We start from the raw sequence: 18761 nt of genomic DNA on the forward strand, positions 1-18761 counted from the left end.
GCATACCTGTATCCCTTGGATAAATACCTAGCAGTGAATTTCCTGGGTCAAAGGGTAGTTCTAGTTTTAAGTTTTTGAGGAACCTCCATACTGTTTTCCAGAGGGGCTGCACAAGTTTGCATTCCCACCAGCAGTGCAAAAGAGATCCTCTTTCTCCGCACCCTCGCCAACATCTGTTGTTGCCTGAGTTGTTAATGTTAGCCATTCTGACAGGTGTGAGGTGGTATCTCATTGTGATTTTGATTTGTATTTCCCTGATGATGAGTGATGTTGAGCATTTTTTCATGTGTTGGCCATCTGGATGTCTTCTTTGGAGAAGTGTCTCTTCATGTCTTTTGCCCATTTCTTCACTGGATTATTGGCTTTTTGGGTGTTGAGTTTGATCAGTTCTTTATAGATTTTGGATACTAACCCTTTATCTGATATGTCATTTGCAAATATCTTCTCCCATTCCAGTGGTTGCCTTTTAGCTTTGCTGATTGTTTCCTTCACTGTGCAGAAGCTTTTTATTTTGATGAGGTCCCAGTAGTTCATTTTTGCTTTTGTTTCCCTTGCCTCCGGAGATGTGTTGAGTAAGGTGCTGAGGCCAAAGTCAAAGAGGTTTTTGCCTGCTTTTTTCTCGAGGATTTTGATGGCTTCCTGTCTTACATTTATGTCTTTCATCCATTTTTAGTTGTGTATGGTGTAAGAAAGTGGTGCACATTCATTCTTCTGTATGTTGCTGTCCAGTTTTCCCAGCACCACTTGCTGAAGAGACTGTCTTTATTCCATTGGATATTCTTTCCTGCTCTGTCAAAGATTAGTTGGCCATATGTTTGTGGGTTCCATTTCTGGGTTCTCTATTCTGTTCCATTGATCTGAGTGTCTGTTTTTGTGCCAAGTTTATTTATTTATTTTTTTCATGTTCAGGAGAAGGGGAAAAAATCCAATATAAAGAAACACCATCTGTTAGGCTGAACAATGCAGCTTGGGTGAGCAACATTGACTTTCCATGTTGTTTCAGTGGTTTTCTTCTTAAAGTGGTCTTTCAGAACTATGGATTCTTTTGTCACATGTAGTTTGCATTTGACTCCTTGTACCTGCAAAGCTCCTTTTTTTTTTTTAAACTCAAAATGAGCTACAAAGACTCCTGGTTTCAAATCTGGCACATAAGACGCTTAGAAGTCACGACTCCAACCTAACAACAAGTAAAAAGTTGAGCAAACTGAAAAAACAATAACTCGTTTTAAATATGTCAGAGAAGTAAGGTCACAGGGCAAGCTGCTGAAGGTGTAGAAACAGACAGGTGGATACAGAGAGAGAATCACAACTTACCTGAGTAGAAACCACCAAGCAGAAACCCCTGGAACCAGTAGTGGGGTAGGAAAATTTGCACTGTAACTGATGGATTTCTAGAGGCTCAGTGTGGATAAGCCTGAGAGATGAAAATTCTAAGACCCAGCCTTCAGAGGAGAGGGACCAACACTTTCATGAGTTTTACCTCCAGGAGCTCAAACAGGTACTCATAATAAAGATAAGTAAAAGTTCCCTCCTGCTTCCAGCAGACAGTGGGGGGAAATTAAGAATTTTGAAAAAAATACCAGTGCATTCTGTTTTTCTTACAAGGCCTACCATCAGGACAAACTATTTTACCAGAGCCTGACTTACCTGGGGAAAAGAAATATCCAATTCCAGTGTATTCTAGCCATCGTGTTCCACTTGAGAGAGAGGACAGAAAGCTGAGAAGCACTAGTGAAGTTCACAATACCAAAAGACAGAGACCTAATTATAGGATTACAGAATCTTTGCCTCCCCCCACTCCCACATTACTACTACATAACTGAAGATCTTTTGACCAGAGTTCCTTTTTCCTACTACATCATGTCTCACTTTTAACAAAAAATCACAGGGTATTCTAAAAGGCAAAAAACACAGTTTGAAGGGATTAAGTAAGCATTAGGACTAGATTCTGATATGACAGGAATGTTGAAATTATCAGACCAAGAATACATAAAAACCATGATGAATATCTAAAGGCTCTAATAAAGAAAGCAGACGAGATACAAGAACAGGTGAATAATGTAAACAGTGAGATGGAAATTCTAATAAAGAATCAAATAGAAATGCTGAAGGTCAAAACATTGTAACAGAAATGAAGAATGCCTTTGATTGTCTTATTAGTAGATGGAACATGGCTGAGGAAAGAATCCTTCAGCTTGAAGATATGAGAGTAGGAGCCTCCAAACTTAAAAGTATAGAAAAAATAGACTGAAAAAAATAACCCTGAATATCCAAGAAGCATGGTCAGGTACAAAAAGTATAAAATACCTGTAAATGGAATACCAGAAGAAGAAAGAGAGACAAAAGAAATATTTTAAGCAATAATGACTGAAAATTTCTGCAAATTAATGTCAAAAACTAAACCACAGGCCCAGTAAGCTCAGTGAACACCAAACAGGATAAATGCCAAAAAACCTCACCTCAAACCTAGGCATCTTCAAAGTGCAGAAACTCAATAACAAAGAAAAAAAAACTTGAAAGAAGCCAGAGGAAAAAACACTACCTATGAGGAGAAAAGGTAAGAATTACATCTGACTATTCCTCAAAAAACATGCAGGCAAGAAGAGTGGAGTGAGATATTTAAAGTGTTTAGAAGAATAAAAAAATCCCCAGCAACCTAGAATTCAGTAGTCTGCAAAATTATCCTACAAAAGTAAAGGAGAAATAAAGACAGTCTCAAACAAACAAAAACTGATGGACTTTGTAGCCAGTAGACCTACTTTGAAAGAAATGTTAAAAGAAGCTCTTCAGAGAAAAGAGAAATTATTTAGGCCAGAATGAATAAGTGAAGGTAAAATAAAATAAAAACTTTTACTTTTCTTACTTTTTCCCAAAACCAAACAAATATTTATTATTGAATGAACTAACCAACTTATGGGTGCAGAAACAAAGTGACAGAAAAATCACATCCAATAAAACATGTATTGTTCAAGTAGTAATGATGTTTACAGAGTGATATGGTACGAGTAAGTAACCTTCATGCAGCATAAATATGTGTTCCATCTCATGTGTGACTCCTTCGAGACCCAGGTTCTTGGTTCTTCTCCAATGTCTCTTCTTGGATTTGTACTTGATTTTATTACCAGCTTTAATCCAAAACCACTGGGGAATGGGAAAATTTGGCTTTCATTTTTTGGCCAGGAATTGCTTGATCCTGAAAGTCTTGTGAGAAAATATGGCAAGGAGCAGTCAGCCACACACATCAACATGGCAGAGAAAAGGAGAGCTTATTTCTTCTTATTCTTAATTGATCTAAAAACTTACAGTCTGTTTGATAAGTAGTAGCAACTATGTATTTAATTATATATACTGTGTATATAAATAATCTTATGTATAAATGAAATGAATGACAGCAATGATACAGGGAACAAGAGAGGTAAATTAGTAATATTTTGTTATTATGAAGTGCTTGCACTACCAATGCAATGGTAGAGTGTTATTAAAAGGGACTTGGAGGGGTGCCTGGGTGGCTCAGTTGGTTAAGCGTCCGACTTCAGCTCAGGTCACGATCTCGCGGTCTGTGAGTTCGAGCCCCACGTGGGGCTCTGGGCTGATGGCTCAGAGCCTGGAGCCTGCTTCCGAGTCTGTGTCTCCCTCTCTCTCTGCCCCTCCCCCGTTCATGCTCTGTCTCTCTCTGTCTCAAAAATAAATAAATGTTAAAAAAAATAATAAAAAAATAATAAAAGGGACTTGGATTAGTTGTAAACATATATTGCAATCACTAAAAGAAAAGCAAGAAAAAAAGAAATACAATTGATATGCTAAGGAGAGAAAATGAAATCATACAAAATCCTCAAAGCCACAAAGGGGAGGAAAAAATGAGAAAGTAAAAAATAGTCAATAGAAAATACTAACAAATACAGTAGATATTAATTGAACTATATCAGTAATCATTGTACATTTTAATGGTCTAAAAACACTGATTAAAAGATACAGGTTGTGAGAGGGAATATAAAAAATAAGGCCCTATTATATGTTATCTACAAAAAATAAAGACTTAATTTTTAAGTACTCTCTACACTCAATGTTGTGCTTACAACCCCGAGATCAAGAGCTGCATGCTCTACAACCCTGAGTCAGCCAGATGCTCCCATAAACCTACTTTTAGTATAAAGAAACACAGATTAAAAATATAGGTATGAAGAAAGTTATATATAACACAGTAACCTTAATCAAAAGAAAGTGAGGGCATCTGTATTAATTTCAGACGGAACTAACTTCAGAGCAAGGCAAGTTATTAGGCATAAAGAGGGGCATCATATAATCATAAAGTGGTTAATGTTCTAAGAAGCCATAATACTCATTAATGCATGTGTGCCTAACAACAGAGGCATATGTACACCCAAAATACATGTAGCAAAACTGATGGAACTTAAGGAGAAACTGCGATAGATGAATCTACTATTATAGTTGGAGGCTTGTTACTACCCCTCTAAAATAAATAACAGATTTCAGCAGATAGGAAGTCAGTAAGGACACAGAACTTAACAGTACCATTAATCAACTGGATATAATTGAATCTATAGACTACTTCATCCAACAACAGCAAAATAGAACCTCAACCTTACATAGAACATTCACTGAGATAGAACATATTCTGGGCCAGAAAACACCTTAACAAATTAAAAAGAATAGAAATTACATGTTGTCAGACCACAATGGAATTAAACTAGAAATCAGCAACAAAATATAGCTGGAAAATCCCAGAATACTTGGAGATTAAACATGACATTTCTAAATAATATATGAGTCAAAGAAGAAATCTCAACATAAATAAAAAATATCTTGAACTATATAAACATAAAAAACTTATCAAAATTTGTGGCATGAAGCAAAAGTAGTGCTTAGGTGGAAATGTATAACATTGAATGACTATAGCAGAAAAGAAGAAAGATCTAAACTTAGTTATCTAAGCTTCTGCCTTAGAAAACCAAAAAAGAAGAGCATATTAAATCTAAATTAGGTGGAAGAAAGTAAATAATTAAAATTAAAGCAGAAATTAATGAAACTGAAAATAGGAGATTAATAAACATAATCAACAAAACAAAAGACTGGTTCTTTGAAAAGATCAATAAAGTAGATAAGCCTCAGGGCGCCTGGGTGGCTCAGTTGGTTAAGTGTCTGACTTTGGTTCAGGTCATGATCTCATGGTTTGTAGGTTCAAGCCCCATGTCGGGCTCTGTGCTGACAGCTCAGAGCCTGGAGCCTGCCTTGGATTCTGTCTTCCTCTCTGCCCTTCCCATGATCTCACTGTCTCTGTCTCTCAAAAGTGAATAAACATAAAAAAAACTTAAAAAATAGATAAGCCTCTAGCCATGCTAAGAAAATAACAGAGGACATAAATTACTAATATCAGAAATGAAAGAGGGGAAATCACTACTGATCCCATGGACATTAAAATGATAATAAAAGCATACTATGGAAAACTCTATGTCCATCCATTTGAAAACCTAGGTGAAATGAACCTTGAAAGATACAATCTGCAAAAACACACAAAAAGAAAAAAAGAATAGCCGATCTAAATAAGCCTATTAAACAAATTAAAACAATAATTAATGACTTTCTGAAATAGAAAACACCAGGCCCAGATGAGTTCATGGCAAATTCTACCAAACACTTAAGGAAGAAATCCTACTAATTCTCTACAATTTCTTTCAGGAGATACAAACAGAGGGGATACCTTCTAAGTCATTCTTTGAAACCAGCATTACCTTAATACTTAAACTATAGGTCACTATCTCTCAAGAACATAGAAGCAAAATGGTCAACAAAATATTAGCGAGTCTAGTCCAGCAATGTATAAAAAGAATTATACACCACCACCAACTGGGACTAATCCTAGGTACACAAGGTTGATTCAGCATTTGAAAATCAATTAATTTATTTTTTGTAATCTACCACAATTACAGGCCAAATAAGAAAAAAAATCACACTAGTATATCAATAGATGCCAAAAAAGCATTTGAGGGGCACCTGTCTGGCTCAGTCTAAAGAGCATGTGGCTCTTGATCTCGAGGTTGTGAGTTCCAGCCCCACATTGGGTGTAGAGATTACTAAAAATAAGTAAATAAACTTTAAAAAGATAAGGCATTTGACAAAATCCAACACCAATTTCTGATAAAAACCCTCAGTAATGTAGGAATAGAGAAGAAAGTCTCAACTTGATCTACAAAAGCGCTATAGCTAATATACTTAATGGTGACAAACTTAGCTTTTCCATTAAGATCAAGAACAAGTCAAAGATGTCCCCCTTTCCACTGCTTTCAGCATCCTACTAGAAGTCCTAGCTATGAAACAAGACAAGAAAAGGAAATAAAAGGTATACAGATTGGAAAGGAAGAAATAAAACTGTCTTCCTTCGCAGATGACATGATCATATATGGAGAAAATTCAAAATTGAAAAAAAAAACTTTCTTGAAAATTTTTAATTTAATTTAATTTAATTTAATTTAATTTAATTTAATGATAATAGCAAGGATGCAGGATACAAGGTTAATATCCAAAAATCAATCATTTTCCCCGTTCGAGCAATAAACAAGTGGAGTTAGAAATTAAAAACACAATGCCAGTTACATTAGCACCCCTCCAAAAATGAAATAGTTATAAATCTGCCAAAATATACATAAGATCTATATATGAGGAAACTATAATAAACTTTGAAGAAAACTTTTATGAAATAAATCTAAAAACAACTAAATACAGGGAGATCCATATTCATGGATAGGAAGACTCCATATTGTCAAGATGTGTTTCCTTCCAACTTGATTTATAGTTTCAACACAATCCCAATAAACATCCCAGCAAGTTATTTTGTGGATATTAACAAACTGATTCTAAAAGTTATATGGAGAAATTAAAGACCCAGAATACCCAACTCAATAATAAAGGAGAAGAATAAAGTCCAAGAACTGGCACTACTCAACTTCAAGATATTCTATAAAGCAACAGCAATCAAGAGTATAGTATTGTCAAAAGAATACACAAATAATTTGGTGGAACAGAACAGACAGCCTGGAACTAGACCTACATAAATATAGTCAACTTACCTGTGACAATGAGGAAAAGCAATACAATGGAGAAAAGATAGTTTTTTTTTTTCAATAAATCATCCTAGAACACCTGGACATCTTCGTGTTAAAAATTAATCTAGACACAAACCTTACACTCTTCACAAAAATTATCTCAAAATGGATCACAGACCTAAATGTAAAATGCAGATCTATAAAATTTGTAGAAGATAACATGGTAAAAAACCTAGATGACCTTGGGTATGAAGAGGACTTTTTAGATACAATACCAAAGGTACAACCTGTGAAAGAAAAATTGATAAGGTGGACTTCATTTAAAGTAAAAACTTCTGCTCTGCAAAAGACAATGTCAAGAGAATAAAAAGTCACACTATAGACTAGGAATAAATTTTTGCAAAAGACCCATCTGAAAAGACCATTATCCAAAATATACAAAAGAGCTCTGCAAACCCAGCAATAAGAAAATAAACCAATTAAAAAATGCACAGAAGACCTCAACAGACATTCCACCAAAGAAGATATACAAATGGAAAATTAGCATATGAAAAGACATTCAGCAGCATATGTCATCAGGGAAAAGCAAATTAAAGCAACAATGAGATACTGCTACACAACTATACTAGAATGATCACACTCCCAAACACTGACAAGGCAAAATGCTGGGGACTCTCCTCCATTGCTGGTGGAAACTTTGGAAGACAGTTTGATGGCTTCTTACAAAACTAAACATACATACTCTTACCCTAAGATCCCTAGCATTTACCCAAAGGAGTTGAAAACTTTTGTCCACACGAAAATCTTCACAAGGATGTTTATCGCAGCTTTATTCATACTGCCAAAACTTGGAGGCAATCAAGATGTCCTTCAGTAGGTAAATGGATAAATAAACATCCAGATAATGGAATATTATTCTGTACTAAAATGAAATATCAAGCCATGAAAAGGTTTGGCTTCCGTGTCTTAAAGAGGAAATTTAAATGTGTATTACTAAGTAAGAGTAGCCAATCTGAAAAGACTACATACTGTATGATTGCAACTATGTGGCATTCTAGAAAAGGCAAAACTATGGAAATAGTAAAAAATCAGTTGTTACCTGGGAGTAGGGGGAAGGAGCAGATAAATGAGGGCTCGCCAAGAGTGAAACTTAATGTAAACCATGGAGTTTGGGTGAAAATGATATGCTGATTGTAAAAATGTATCACTCTGATGTGGAATATTGATAGTGGGGAAGGCTGTATGTATGGGGGTACAGGAGGTTTACTGGGACTCTGTACTTTCTGCTCAATTTTGCTGTAAACTAAAACTTCCCCTAAAAATAAGGTTTAATAATAAAAAAAGAACTAGAATGATTTGAATAGACCGTGCTCTGAGACTCTTCTTGGGGTCATATATAAAAACAAACCTCTCCAAAAAAGGACAGAGTTAGAGGACTTAGTAGGGGTCTACTGTCTATCTACCACATGCCGGTACCTGCATCTTTTATGATGAAATTCTTCCAAGAAGAAAGGAGTACCAGAGAAACCTCATCAACTAAAAGCTGGGATTTAAACAAAGAAAAGCCACTTAGCTTCTAGTGTACAAATACTATTTCCTAGGGGCGCCTGGGTGGCTCAGTCGGTTGAACATCTGACTTTGGCTCAGGTCATGATCTCATGGTTTGTGAGTTTGAGCCCCATGTCGGGCTCTGTGCTGACAGCTCAGAGCCAGGAGCCTGTTTCAGATTCTGTGTCTCCATCTCACTCTGCCCTTCCCCGCTTGTGCTCCCTCTATCTTTCTAAAGAATAAATAAACATTAGAAAAATTCTTTAAAAAATTACTATTTCCCTTGGGGCTCCTGGGTGGCTAAAAGGTTAAGTGTCCAACTCTTGATTTGTGCTCAGGTCATGATCTCATGTCAGGCTGTGCACTAACAGTGCGGAATCTGCTTGGGATTTTCTCTCTCCCTCTCTCTCTCTCTCTCTCTCTCTCTCTCTCTCTCTCTCTCTCTGTCTCTGCCCCTCCTTCCCCGACTCTCTCTCTCAAAATAAATAAACATTTTTTAAAAATCCTTGAAATACTATTTCCCTTGCTGAGATTTGCTCATTAAGAGCCATCAGATAGCTACCACTATTTGAAAAAGCTTTCAAATAAATAAATGGTCCTTAGCAGAATATACCCCTTTTTTTCTATTAAATAGCCTCAACTTTAAAACAAAAATAACCTCAAATGTATCCTAACTCATGAAAGCAGGGATACAAGAAGATATTTGTACACCCATGTACATAAAAGTATTATTCAACATAGTCAAAAGGTGGAGGCAATCTAAATTGACAAATGAATAAACAAAATGTGGTGTATACATACAATGGAATATTACTCAGCTTTAAAAAGTAAGAAAACTCTGACATATGCTACAACATGATGAGCCTTGAAGCCATGATAAGTGTAATAATCCAGTCACAAAAGAGCAAATATCATAAGATTCTACTCAGATGAGGTACTTAGTCACATTCACAATGATAGAACATGGAATGGTGATTGCCTGGGGCTAGGAGGAGGGAAGAATAGCATTTTAATGGCTACAGCTTTTCAGTTTTGCAAGATGAAACACATTCTGTGGATGGAGGGTGATGATAGTTATACAACAATGTGAATGTATTTAAGGCCACAGAATTATGCACTTAAAGAAGGTCGAGTTTAGGTTATGTATATTTCATAGCAGTTTTATTTTTTTTATATGAAATTTATTGTCACATTGGTTTCCATACAACACCCAGTGCTCATCCCAACAGGTGCCCTCCTCAATGCTCATCACCCACCCTCCTCTCCCTCCCCCACCCCCCATCAACCCTCAGTTTGTTCTCAGTTTTTAAGAGTCTCTTATGGTTTGGCTCCCTCCCTCTCTAACCTTTTTTTTTTTTTTTTTCCTTCCCTTCCCCCATGGTCTTCTGTTAAGTTTCTCATGATCCACATGAGTGAAAACATATGGTATCTGTCTTTCTCTGCATGACTTATTTCACTTAGCATAACACTCTCCAGTTCCATCCACGTTGCTACAAAGGGCCATATTTCATTCTTTCTCATGGCCACGTAGTATTCCATTGTGTATATAAACCACAATTTCTTTATCCATTTATCAGTGGATGGACATTTAGTCTCTTTCCATAATTTGGCTATTGTTGAAAGGGCTGCTATAAACATTGGGGTGCAAGTGCCCCTATGCATCAGCGCTCCTGTATCCCTTGGGGAAATTCCTATTAGTGCTACTGCTGGGTCATAGGGTAGATCTATTTTTAATTTTTTGACGAACCTCCACACTGTTTTCCAGAGCGGCTGCACCAGTGTGCATTCCCACCAACAGTGCGAGAGGGTTCCTGTTTCTCCACATCCTCGCCAGCATCTATAGTCTCCTGATTTGCTCAATTTAGGCACTCTGACTGGCGTGAGGTGGTATCTGAGTGTGGTTTTGATTTGTATTTCCCTGATGAGGAGCAATGTTGTGCCTGTTGGCCATCTGGATGTCTTCTTTAGAGATGTGTCTATTCATGTTTTCTGTCACAGCAGTTTTAAAAAAGTTTCTTAAGAGTATCTTAACTCATGTGGGATCCCCAAGAAGCTGTATTTAAAGAAATGAGTCATGTTTTGTGTTCCATGATACTTAGAGACTGAAGAGATCAGTGAGACATGATTAGGGAACACATCTGATAACAGCTAAATTTCACACAAATATACAGATTTTATTGGCACATGGTATTTTCTTACAGTAATAAATAGAATCCAATCTTAACGGTTAGTTTGGAGTTGGGAAGGCATGTGTCCTTGACAGGAGCGGTCAGATTTTGTGGTACCATTTTCTTCAGAACAGCTTCTAAGAGGGAACATGTGTGTTGGCAGGGAATCATAGAGGTGTGAAAATCTTTGGGAGCCCTGATGCTTCTCTCTACACCATCAAGGTAATTCATGGCCTCTGGTCAACATCCCCCAAGGTTTTTTTTTTCCCTTCAGTCTTAACATAATATCACAAAAAATAACTAGCGCCATAAAAGTCAACATTTCAAATATAAAATTCTCTTAATACAAATATAATTCATATAATCATTTTAAAATACAGGCATTTATATGAGTTTGAAATATTAAAATAAATATTTCCTAGAGAAAATTTTATTTGCATCACAGAATTATAAAACAGAAGCATATAAAATGAATTGCTTGCCTCTTCCATGTATCTCCCATTATGTGCCCCACTCAGTCTGTACAGTAGGAAATGCATGCGGCCTTAAACTATACAGCATAGCCCTACATACACCTAGATCTTTGGATTTCATGTGTATCTACCCACAGCGCCCACAGCCTATCTGCCTGCACACTCTCTTCCCAGAGCTTCTGGGGTAAGAAGGGTTTTCCTGCACCAATTTGCCTTAAAGCATTTTTTCCAGTCATCCTCTGTTCAGAGGTCTTATGAGCTTGTTACTTTCTGGAAGCTGGGAAAAGTCATGTCAACTTCTGCATCAAGGGAATTATCCTGCTACATCGGACTATAACAGCCCTTTTCCCAGGTAAGGGATGTACTTTGTCTGAGTTATTTGGATTTTTGGTAGAGCAGTGAGTGGTATTAACCCTTTCCCAAATCAGGAAGTTCTCTCTCCTGATACCTCGATGTTAACATGGTGTATATTTTGACAAGCTGATGTGTGACTCTTGGGGTATTCTAACACTTGCTTGGAAACAGAACAGTCTGAATATTTAACAGACAATATAGTTGTGTTCTTAAATATCCTGGAGAGAGTACAGGAAAAGGGATATAAACTTACATAAGCCACTAAAGTTTCCAGTTACCATTAATTAATCATATCTCTAAATAGTGTGATTACAGTTCTTCTCCAATAATACAAATTAGCAAGTCTCACTAAATAGTAAGTTGAACAATGAGGCTGGCTGCTGTTGATAGCCACCTTTCCAATGACTACCAAAGGGAAAAAGTTTTCAGGAAGATCTGGCTTGCAAACACAAGTGGTAAATCTTCAAGGATTTGGAGTACCTTTCACACAATTTGCCCACTGCCAGGAAGCCACTTATCCAGACCCATCTGAGCATCCTTAACTCCTCTTATCAACATTTTTCCTTTTAAAGATAAACATTACACATCGTAGTTTTCTGAGGCAGAAAATGTTTTCTCCTCCAATTTCATAAGCAAACATCCCATGCAAATATTTGCACTGCTCTCTAAAGCCTTGTTTCATGCACTTCTTCTTCCGTCTCCTCCTTCAGAGCAGCAATTTTGGAACGAGACTTGTGCCTGCTGGAGTTCCTGGTGGGGAAGAACCGGAGCCGTTCTGAGGGGCCGATGGCCTGGCGGAAGAGGCTCTTCTCACTCAGCAGCTTCTGGATGGAATCATACTGCCGCACCTTGTTCTCCTCTATGACCTATGGAAGTGGCCGTTAGTGAGATCTCGGACAGAAGGCAGGGTGGACCAGAGCAGGGCAGAAACTGGTATAGGCTTAGAGGAAGAGAAAAGCCGAAAAGGAAACACAGTGTCCACAGGCTGGCAGTCTGAACAGTCAGAGATATCTCCTTTCATTGCAGAGTCCTCTTGCTTTATTGAGCTTCTCCCTTTGGAAAATTAGCTATAATTTTCTACTAAGCAGCTGGAAGACTTTTGTTTTTTAATTACTATAGTACTGAGCACTGTGCTTCTTCAGAGAACTTTAAAGGAACTAACATTGCTTGCTCAGCCAGAAAGACCTTTGATAGATCCTCATACGTGACCTTAAAAATTAATGTAGAGGTGCCTGGGTGGCTCAGTCGGTTAAGTGTCTGACTTCTGCTCAGGTCATGATCTCACGGTTAGTGAGTTCGAGCCCCACATCAGGCTCTGTGCTGACAGCTTGGAGCCTGGAGCCTGCTTCAGATTCTGTGTCTTCCCCTTTCTCTCTGCCCCTCTCTCTCTTGCACTCTTTCTCTCTCTCTCTCTCAAAAATAAACGTTAAAAAAAAAACACCAAAAAAAAGAATGCTAAGTCCACAGCATGACAAAAAATTGAGCCTCTTCAACAGGGGACTTGAAGCTTAACAATTCCAAATTGGTCAGGATTTGCGTGAGTTTAAAATGCCTCCCTCACATGTTCAAGTTGAGCAAACGCAAGGCCAGAGGATAGAAAGGCTATTCCCAATCTCCTGAACCTGACCATGGCAGGGCAAGAGGCTGTGGGTCGGCCCCATAATTTGTCACTTGAAGCTTAGTAATAATAAGGGTAATAACAATCCTTCAGTAAGAAAAGAATTTACCTCCAGGAGCCTCAAAAGCCTTAATGGAAATGATGTGATACATCATCCTCAGAATTTCCTTGTGACTAAACCCAAGGGAATTTGTAAACATGACTTGAAAGAATCTGTGACAGTTTTGAAAGCACAGTAAGAAGGTGTTTGGGAGAGGCACTTACCTGAGCTCCAAATAATGATGAGAAGAATAAAATGAGTCTTTCAACTACTGCATTAAAACCACACATCAGATTGCAAGGCAATCCAGGCCTCTCCTGGAGCCCATCCAAGGGAGATTTAGTCATTAAAAGCATCAGGACTTAGACCTTATTATGACTTGATCCCCAAATAAAGGACTCAATGTACAGATGTTTCAATTTATTAATGTTACCTAGTAATATTCTGATATTTGAGATTTACTGGATTCTAACCTCACCTCATAGCTCAAATCAAAGTGAGAAATTATGCAACTATTCGGAATAAAGCTGGATGGCTGTGTGACACGTATTTGAAAGAACTTGTACATTGTTGTGTTGTGATTTGCAGGAAGTCCCACATGAAATATTGTTATCAAGAAATAAAGGAGAAATGAGATCTTAAGCAAGTTGTCAACACTCACTAAAAATCGTTGACATTCCAACATAGCTTCTATCCTGTGTTCAGAGAGGATTACTGTGCAATCTGCAAATGCTTGTTTCAGGGTTCTTCGAATGATTTGGTATGTTCTAGAAAAGAAAGAAAACAACACATATAACATCACAGAAGGTCCATAATCTGCCTTTATCCTTGATGACATACCCACTGACCCATCAGTTTAGTTCTTTAAATTACTTATCTTTCTTTGAATACTTTTATTAACATAATGCTGATTTAGAGTTGGCCACAATCAGCTTCCCAACCATGGGGCAGATTCTAAGTTTCCATAAATAAATAGGACAGATATTTTGAAGAAAATTTCACAAATAAGTACATTTTATTATCATGTGGAATCACTAGTGGTTCTTTTGTGCTCTAAAAAGTCTTATCATATAAATGGTACATAAAGGAAAATCATAAGCATCAGATTATGCCTATGTAACTAAGTATTTCATCATGTTTTGACAAGGGGGAGAGTTTCTATGAAATTCCAAAATTATACTCAGAAGAGAACACAGGGCTCTTATACCAGAATATAAGCACTTGTGCTCACATCATATAGTGACTTTTCCACTGGGCGGTCATTTCATATGTAGTGAGGGATCCTCCACTTGCAGACATGACCGCCTAATGGGAACCGGTATCAGTATGAAGTAGGCCTCAAAGATTAAATGGCAGGAATTCTGAAACTCACATTGGATCCAAATGAGCACTAGGTTCATCAAGCAGTAAGATTTTTGCCTTACTGAGAACAGATCTGGCCAAACACATCAACTGCTTGTGGCCATGGCTTAGGACATAACCCCCATCCACCAGGACAAAATCGAGCTTCCCAGGAAATTGCTCTATCACAGATCTGAGTCCAACCTGCAGAAAAGAGAGAAAACATTAGATAATTGAGATACCACAAGGTTAAAGACACTCGAGAGGTTGACAGTCTAAAAAGACACAAGGCAGTCTGAAAGTTTAAATTTTATATCAACCACCCATCACCCCTGCTATTTGGGTTTGATTGAACCAAAGTCTACATATAATCTTTGTGGCTCTAAAGGATAAGCCTATGACTTGTGTCAGTTCTGTACTTAATTTGGGAAGTTTTCAGTGAGTGCTTATTATGTGCCAGGTACTCCTCATAGGGGTTGAAGAAATCATAAATGGCACATGGCCCCCTCAAGGCTCTGGATCTATAAAGACATACACAAATAATTACAACACAATTGAATACATGCTAGAAAAGATAATAGTATTAAACGCAGTTATTTGCTCTATCATGACAGACTCTTTTATTGTACTTTCCATTCTCTACTTTGTCATAATAGCGCATGAAAATTAGCAGAAAATGGGGCGCCTGGGTGGCTCAGTCGGTTAAGCGTCCAACTTCGGCTCAGGTCATGATCTCACGGTCTGTGAGTTCAAGCCCCGCGTCAGGCTCTGTGCTGACAGCTCAGAGCCTGGAGCCTGTTTCAGATTCTGTGTCTCCCTCTCTCTATGCCCCTCTCCTGTTCACACTCTGTCTCTCTCTGTCTCAAAAATAAATAAACGTTAAAAAAAATTTTTTAAAAGAAAATTAGAAAATAATCAACTGGGGAGCTTCTTCAATTCATAAAAACTGATTTTAAGAAATTGATGAAACTATGAAGTAAAAAGACATAAAATAGTGGTATATTACTAAGAGATTTAAAGGTGCTTAGATATTGAGGTGGAATATGAGAGTTGTGTTAGGGCCAGTGGCTTATTTTTTCAAGCTAGATAGGAAATAATATGGTGAAAATGCGAACAAGATATAGAAACAAATTCTTTTAAAATAGGATAAAAATTATTGACATCTTGGTTATTATTCAGATAAATGTGCATTAACTTTTATTTTATATTATTTTATTTTAAACATTTATTTTATTTTTGAGAGAGAGAGAGGGACAGAGAGAGAGGGAGACACAGAATCCAAAGCAAGCTCCAGGCTCAGAGCTGTCAGCACAGAGCCTGACATGGGGCTCGAACTCACAGACCGTGAGGTCATGACCTGAGCCAAAGTTGGACGCTCTACCAACTGAGCCACCCAGGTGCCCCTATTTTTTGCCAAATATTGCTGAGTGTTTGAGGGCCAAGAGATACATGGATGATGACTGCCCCCTACTCTTGGGGAGTCTGGGATTTAGTATTGGGAAGTAAGATACAATACTAATTATAATACAGGCAGAATGGGATAATGGCTTTAGGAAAGATCCCTGAATTCAGCAATGAATTCACAGATGGCCCATATCACCACGTTTGATCAGCAAATATTAACTGTATGCCCATGAGATGTATTGCAGGTGACACTTCTTTCCTTGACTGGGTTCTCATTAAAGCAATCTCACTTTGTAAGAATTTATTAATTTTGAAAAGAGTTTCTGTAATGGTCGGGAATGTAAACATATTAATTAGACAAGGGGGAGTTCTCTGGTATGTCCTGGAAGACTCAAATGTAAAATTACTTTCAGCTCCGAGGATCTGAGAATGTGAATAAAGACACTGGGTGGACCTGTGTCCTTTCTTTCTGTCTTCGCCTTTTTGCTTTTACTTGGCTTCAGCCTGGGAACCTGCTATGTCTCTCACATTACTTGCCTCCAGATTGTCCTTCAGCTAGAATCCCATATCTACCCCTTTGTAGAAACCTCAAAAAAAAAACTACTGTGTATCTGTTGTCCCCACTACCTCACAACATAGAACTTTTTTCTTCTTTGAACATGTATCCCTTGGTTTATGAGAAACCACATACCTATGACCACTTAGGAGCCTGTGTGGGCAGCTCCCCCTTTTCCTGTCCTCTGAATATTAGTCTTCCTTACCCCTAACTCTCTAAACTCTCCTTCTGAGGACCCATTTATTCTTAGGGTATCAACCACCACAGATAAACTAATGATTTTTCAAATCTTTATCTCTAGCCCTGGACATATTTCCAATATTTCTTAAATCCTTCTCCTTGCCAACCCCATTGTGGTGGCCCTCATTATCTCTTAAGCTTTACACTATAAATCCCAAGTGGTTCGATTTGTCAACTGACCACACAAACACCCCAGGGATCCTTCTAAAGTACAAATTTGACCCTCTCATTTCTGTTTGAAATCTCTTCCTGACAGAATAAAGCTGAACTCTCTCACATGACATAAAAGGCATCCAGAGTCGAATCTCCTCCACCCTGCTTCCAGTGGCCCCAAACAGCTTGTAGTTCCCTTTACACCCTGACATACCCTTCTGACTATCCCTGATCATCCTTTACATAGTCAGGCATGTAGCCATGACAGTATTTGTGGAAGTTTCCCCTGTTACACTGCCTCTATGCTCTTTAGCTCTATGTGTCCCCAGTGTAATGGGGACAGTGTAGTGACACACTGTCAGTCTTGACACATTTATTCATTTGTTCAACAAATATGTACTGAGCTCCTAGAATGCTGGCCAAAAAAAAAAAAAAAAAAAAAAAAAAAACCAAACCAAACCAAACCAAACCAAACCAAACCAAACCAAAACAACCCAACATAGTTTTGATGAATGCAAAAGTGAATCCAAACTTAAAAATGACAAGTGATAAATGAATGAGAGTTGATTTTGTCCTGCCGGTATAGAGTACAATAGACTAGCCACTTCCCCTGTCTGTGTGCTTTTTTTTTTTTCCTCATCTTGACAACTATAAAATCCCTTCAAAATAAAAGTATAAAATTACATTTCCTTTTTTGTAACAGGTTGAAATAAGATCTAAACCTAGTTTGAACTGACCCCAAACCTCTTTATTTATTATTTATTTATTTATTTATTTATTTATTTATTTATTTATTTTGAGAGAGAGTGCATGTGTGCAGGTGGGGGAGGGGCAGAGGGAAGCAGAGGTGAGAATCTTAAGCATACTCCATGCTCCATATAGAGCCTGATGACATGGAGCTAGATCTCACAAACTGTAAGATCATGACCTGAGCCAAAATCAAGAGTTGGATGCTTAAATGACTGAGCCACCCAGGTGCCTCTAAAATTAGAAGTTTCTTAACACTGATAAGGATTTTTTTTTAATTTTAAGTCAAATTAACCACCAAGAAAAGCACAGATTAGACGGATGCTACCAAGACTTAGTGAGGTGATCGTTTCACATTGTGTAGAATTATCAAATCATGACATTGTATGCTTGAAACTAATAGTGTTCTATGTCAATTATGCTTCAACTAAAAAAATAAAAGTACTGATTAAAGATTGGAGCTCTGAAGTCAAACAAAAGTGGCTTTGAATCTGCACTTCACCACCCATTTACTGATGGTATCAGGTGTGTTACTGTAAGTCTCATTGACCTCACTTGAAAAAAATGAGGAAATTAACAGGATAGACTTCAAAGAACTGTACTGAGGATTAAATGAGATAATTTGTGGAAAAAGGTTACTACAGAACATGGCACATGGTAAGTACCTAATCCACACTATTAGTTGTGTCAGAACTTGGGAAATTCCAAGGACATGGACCTGGTCACTGAAACACTACCCTGGTATGACAAGATTAGCTTGATATGCCACAAATCAAAATTTGTAAGATTTTGCCTTCGCAAGTTGCCTTGGGAAGTAAGTTAGCAGGAAGTACTGCAATACTACTAATTTATATCATACCTCTAATAACGAGGTTGAGCTTTTGGTAAAAATGTAGTGGCATGTACAATATTCTCCCTCTAGATCCACACCAATCGTACACTAATTTCCCAAGCCACCTTACTATATTATATTTTGCATGTGTTTTCTCTCAACAGAAACTATTTCTTTTTTTTTTTTTTAATTTTTTTTTCAACGTTTATTTATTTTTGGGACAGAG

At 37.5% G+C, this 18761-nt stretch overlaps 1 protein-coding gene and 1 pseudogene across 2 annotated transcripts in view; both read right to left on the minus strand.

Moving 5' to 3' along the window:
• Positions 1-2967: 2967 nt before the first annotated feature.
• Positions 2968-3228, minus strand: LOC121028002 (60S ribosomal protein L39-like; annotated as a pseudogene).
• Positions 3229-10758: 7530 nt separating this feature from the next.
• The window catches only part of CFTR (CF transmembrane conductance regulator), a 187169-nt gene continuing 179166 nt past the window's right edge, over positions 10759-18761 (minus strand). The window contains exons 25-27 of one of the 2 annotated variants that reach the window (XM_040472161.1): positions 14635-14807; positions 13924-14029; positions 10759-12470 (exon numbers count right to left, since the gene is read on the minus strand). In XM_040472161.1, the coding sequence (XP_040328095.1) occupies positions 12270-12470; positions 13924-14029; positions 14635-14807 (480 nt within the window). In that variant the 3' untranslated portion in view covers positions 10759-12269. Of the gene's footprint in view, positions 12471-13667; positions 14030-14634; positions 14808-18761 lie in introns of those variants that run through there. The other variant, XM_040472160.1, reaches the window with a different exon arrangement.

Source organism: Herpailurus yagouaroundi, unplaced genomic scaffold (assembly GCF_014898765.1).
Source record: "Herpailurus yagouaroundi ecotype Mexico unplaced genomic scaffold, PumYag 100, whole genome shotgun sequence".
Lineage (NCBI taxonomy): Eukaryota > Metazoa > Chordata > Mammalia > Carnivora > Felidae > Herpailurus > Herpailurus yagouaroundi.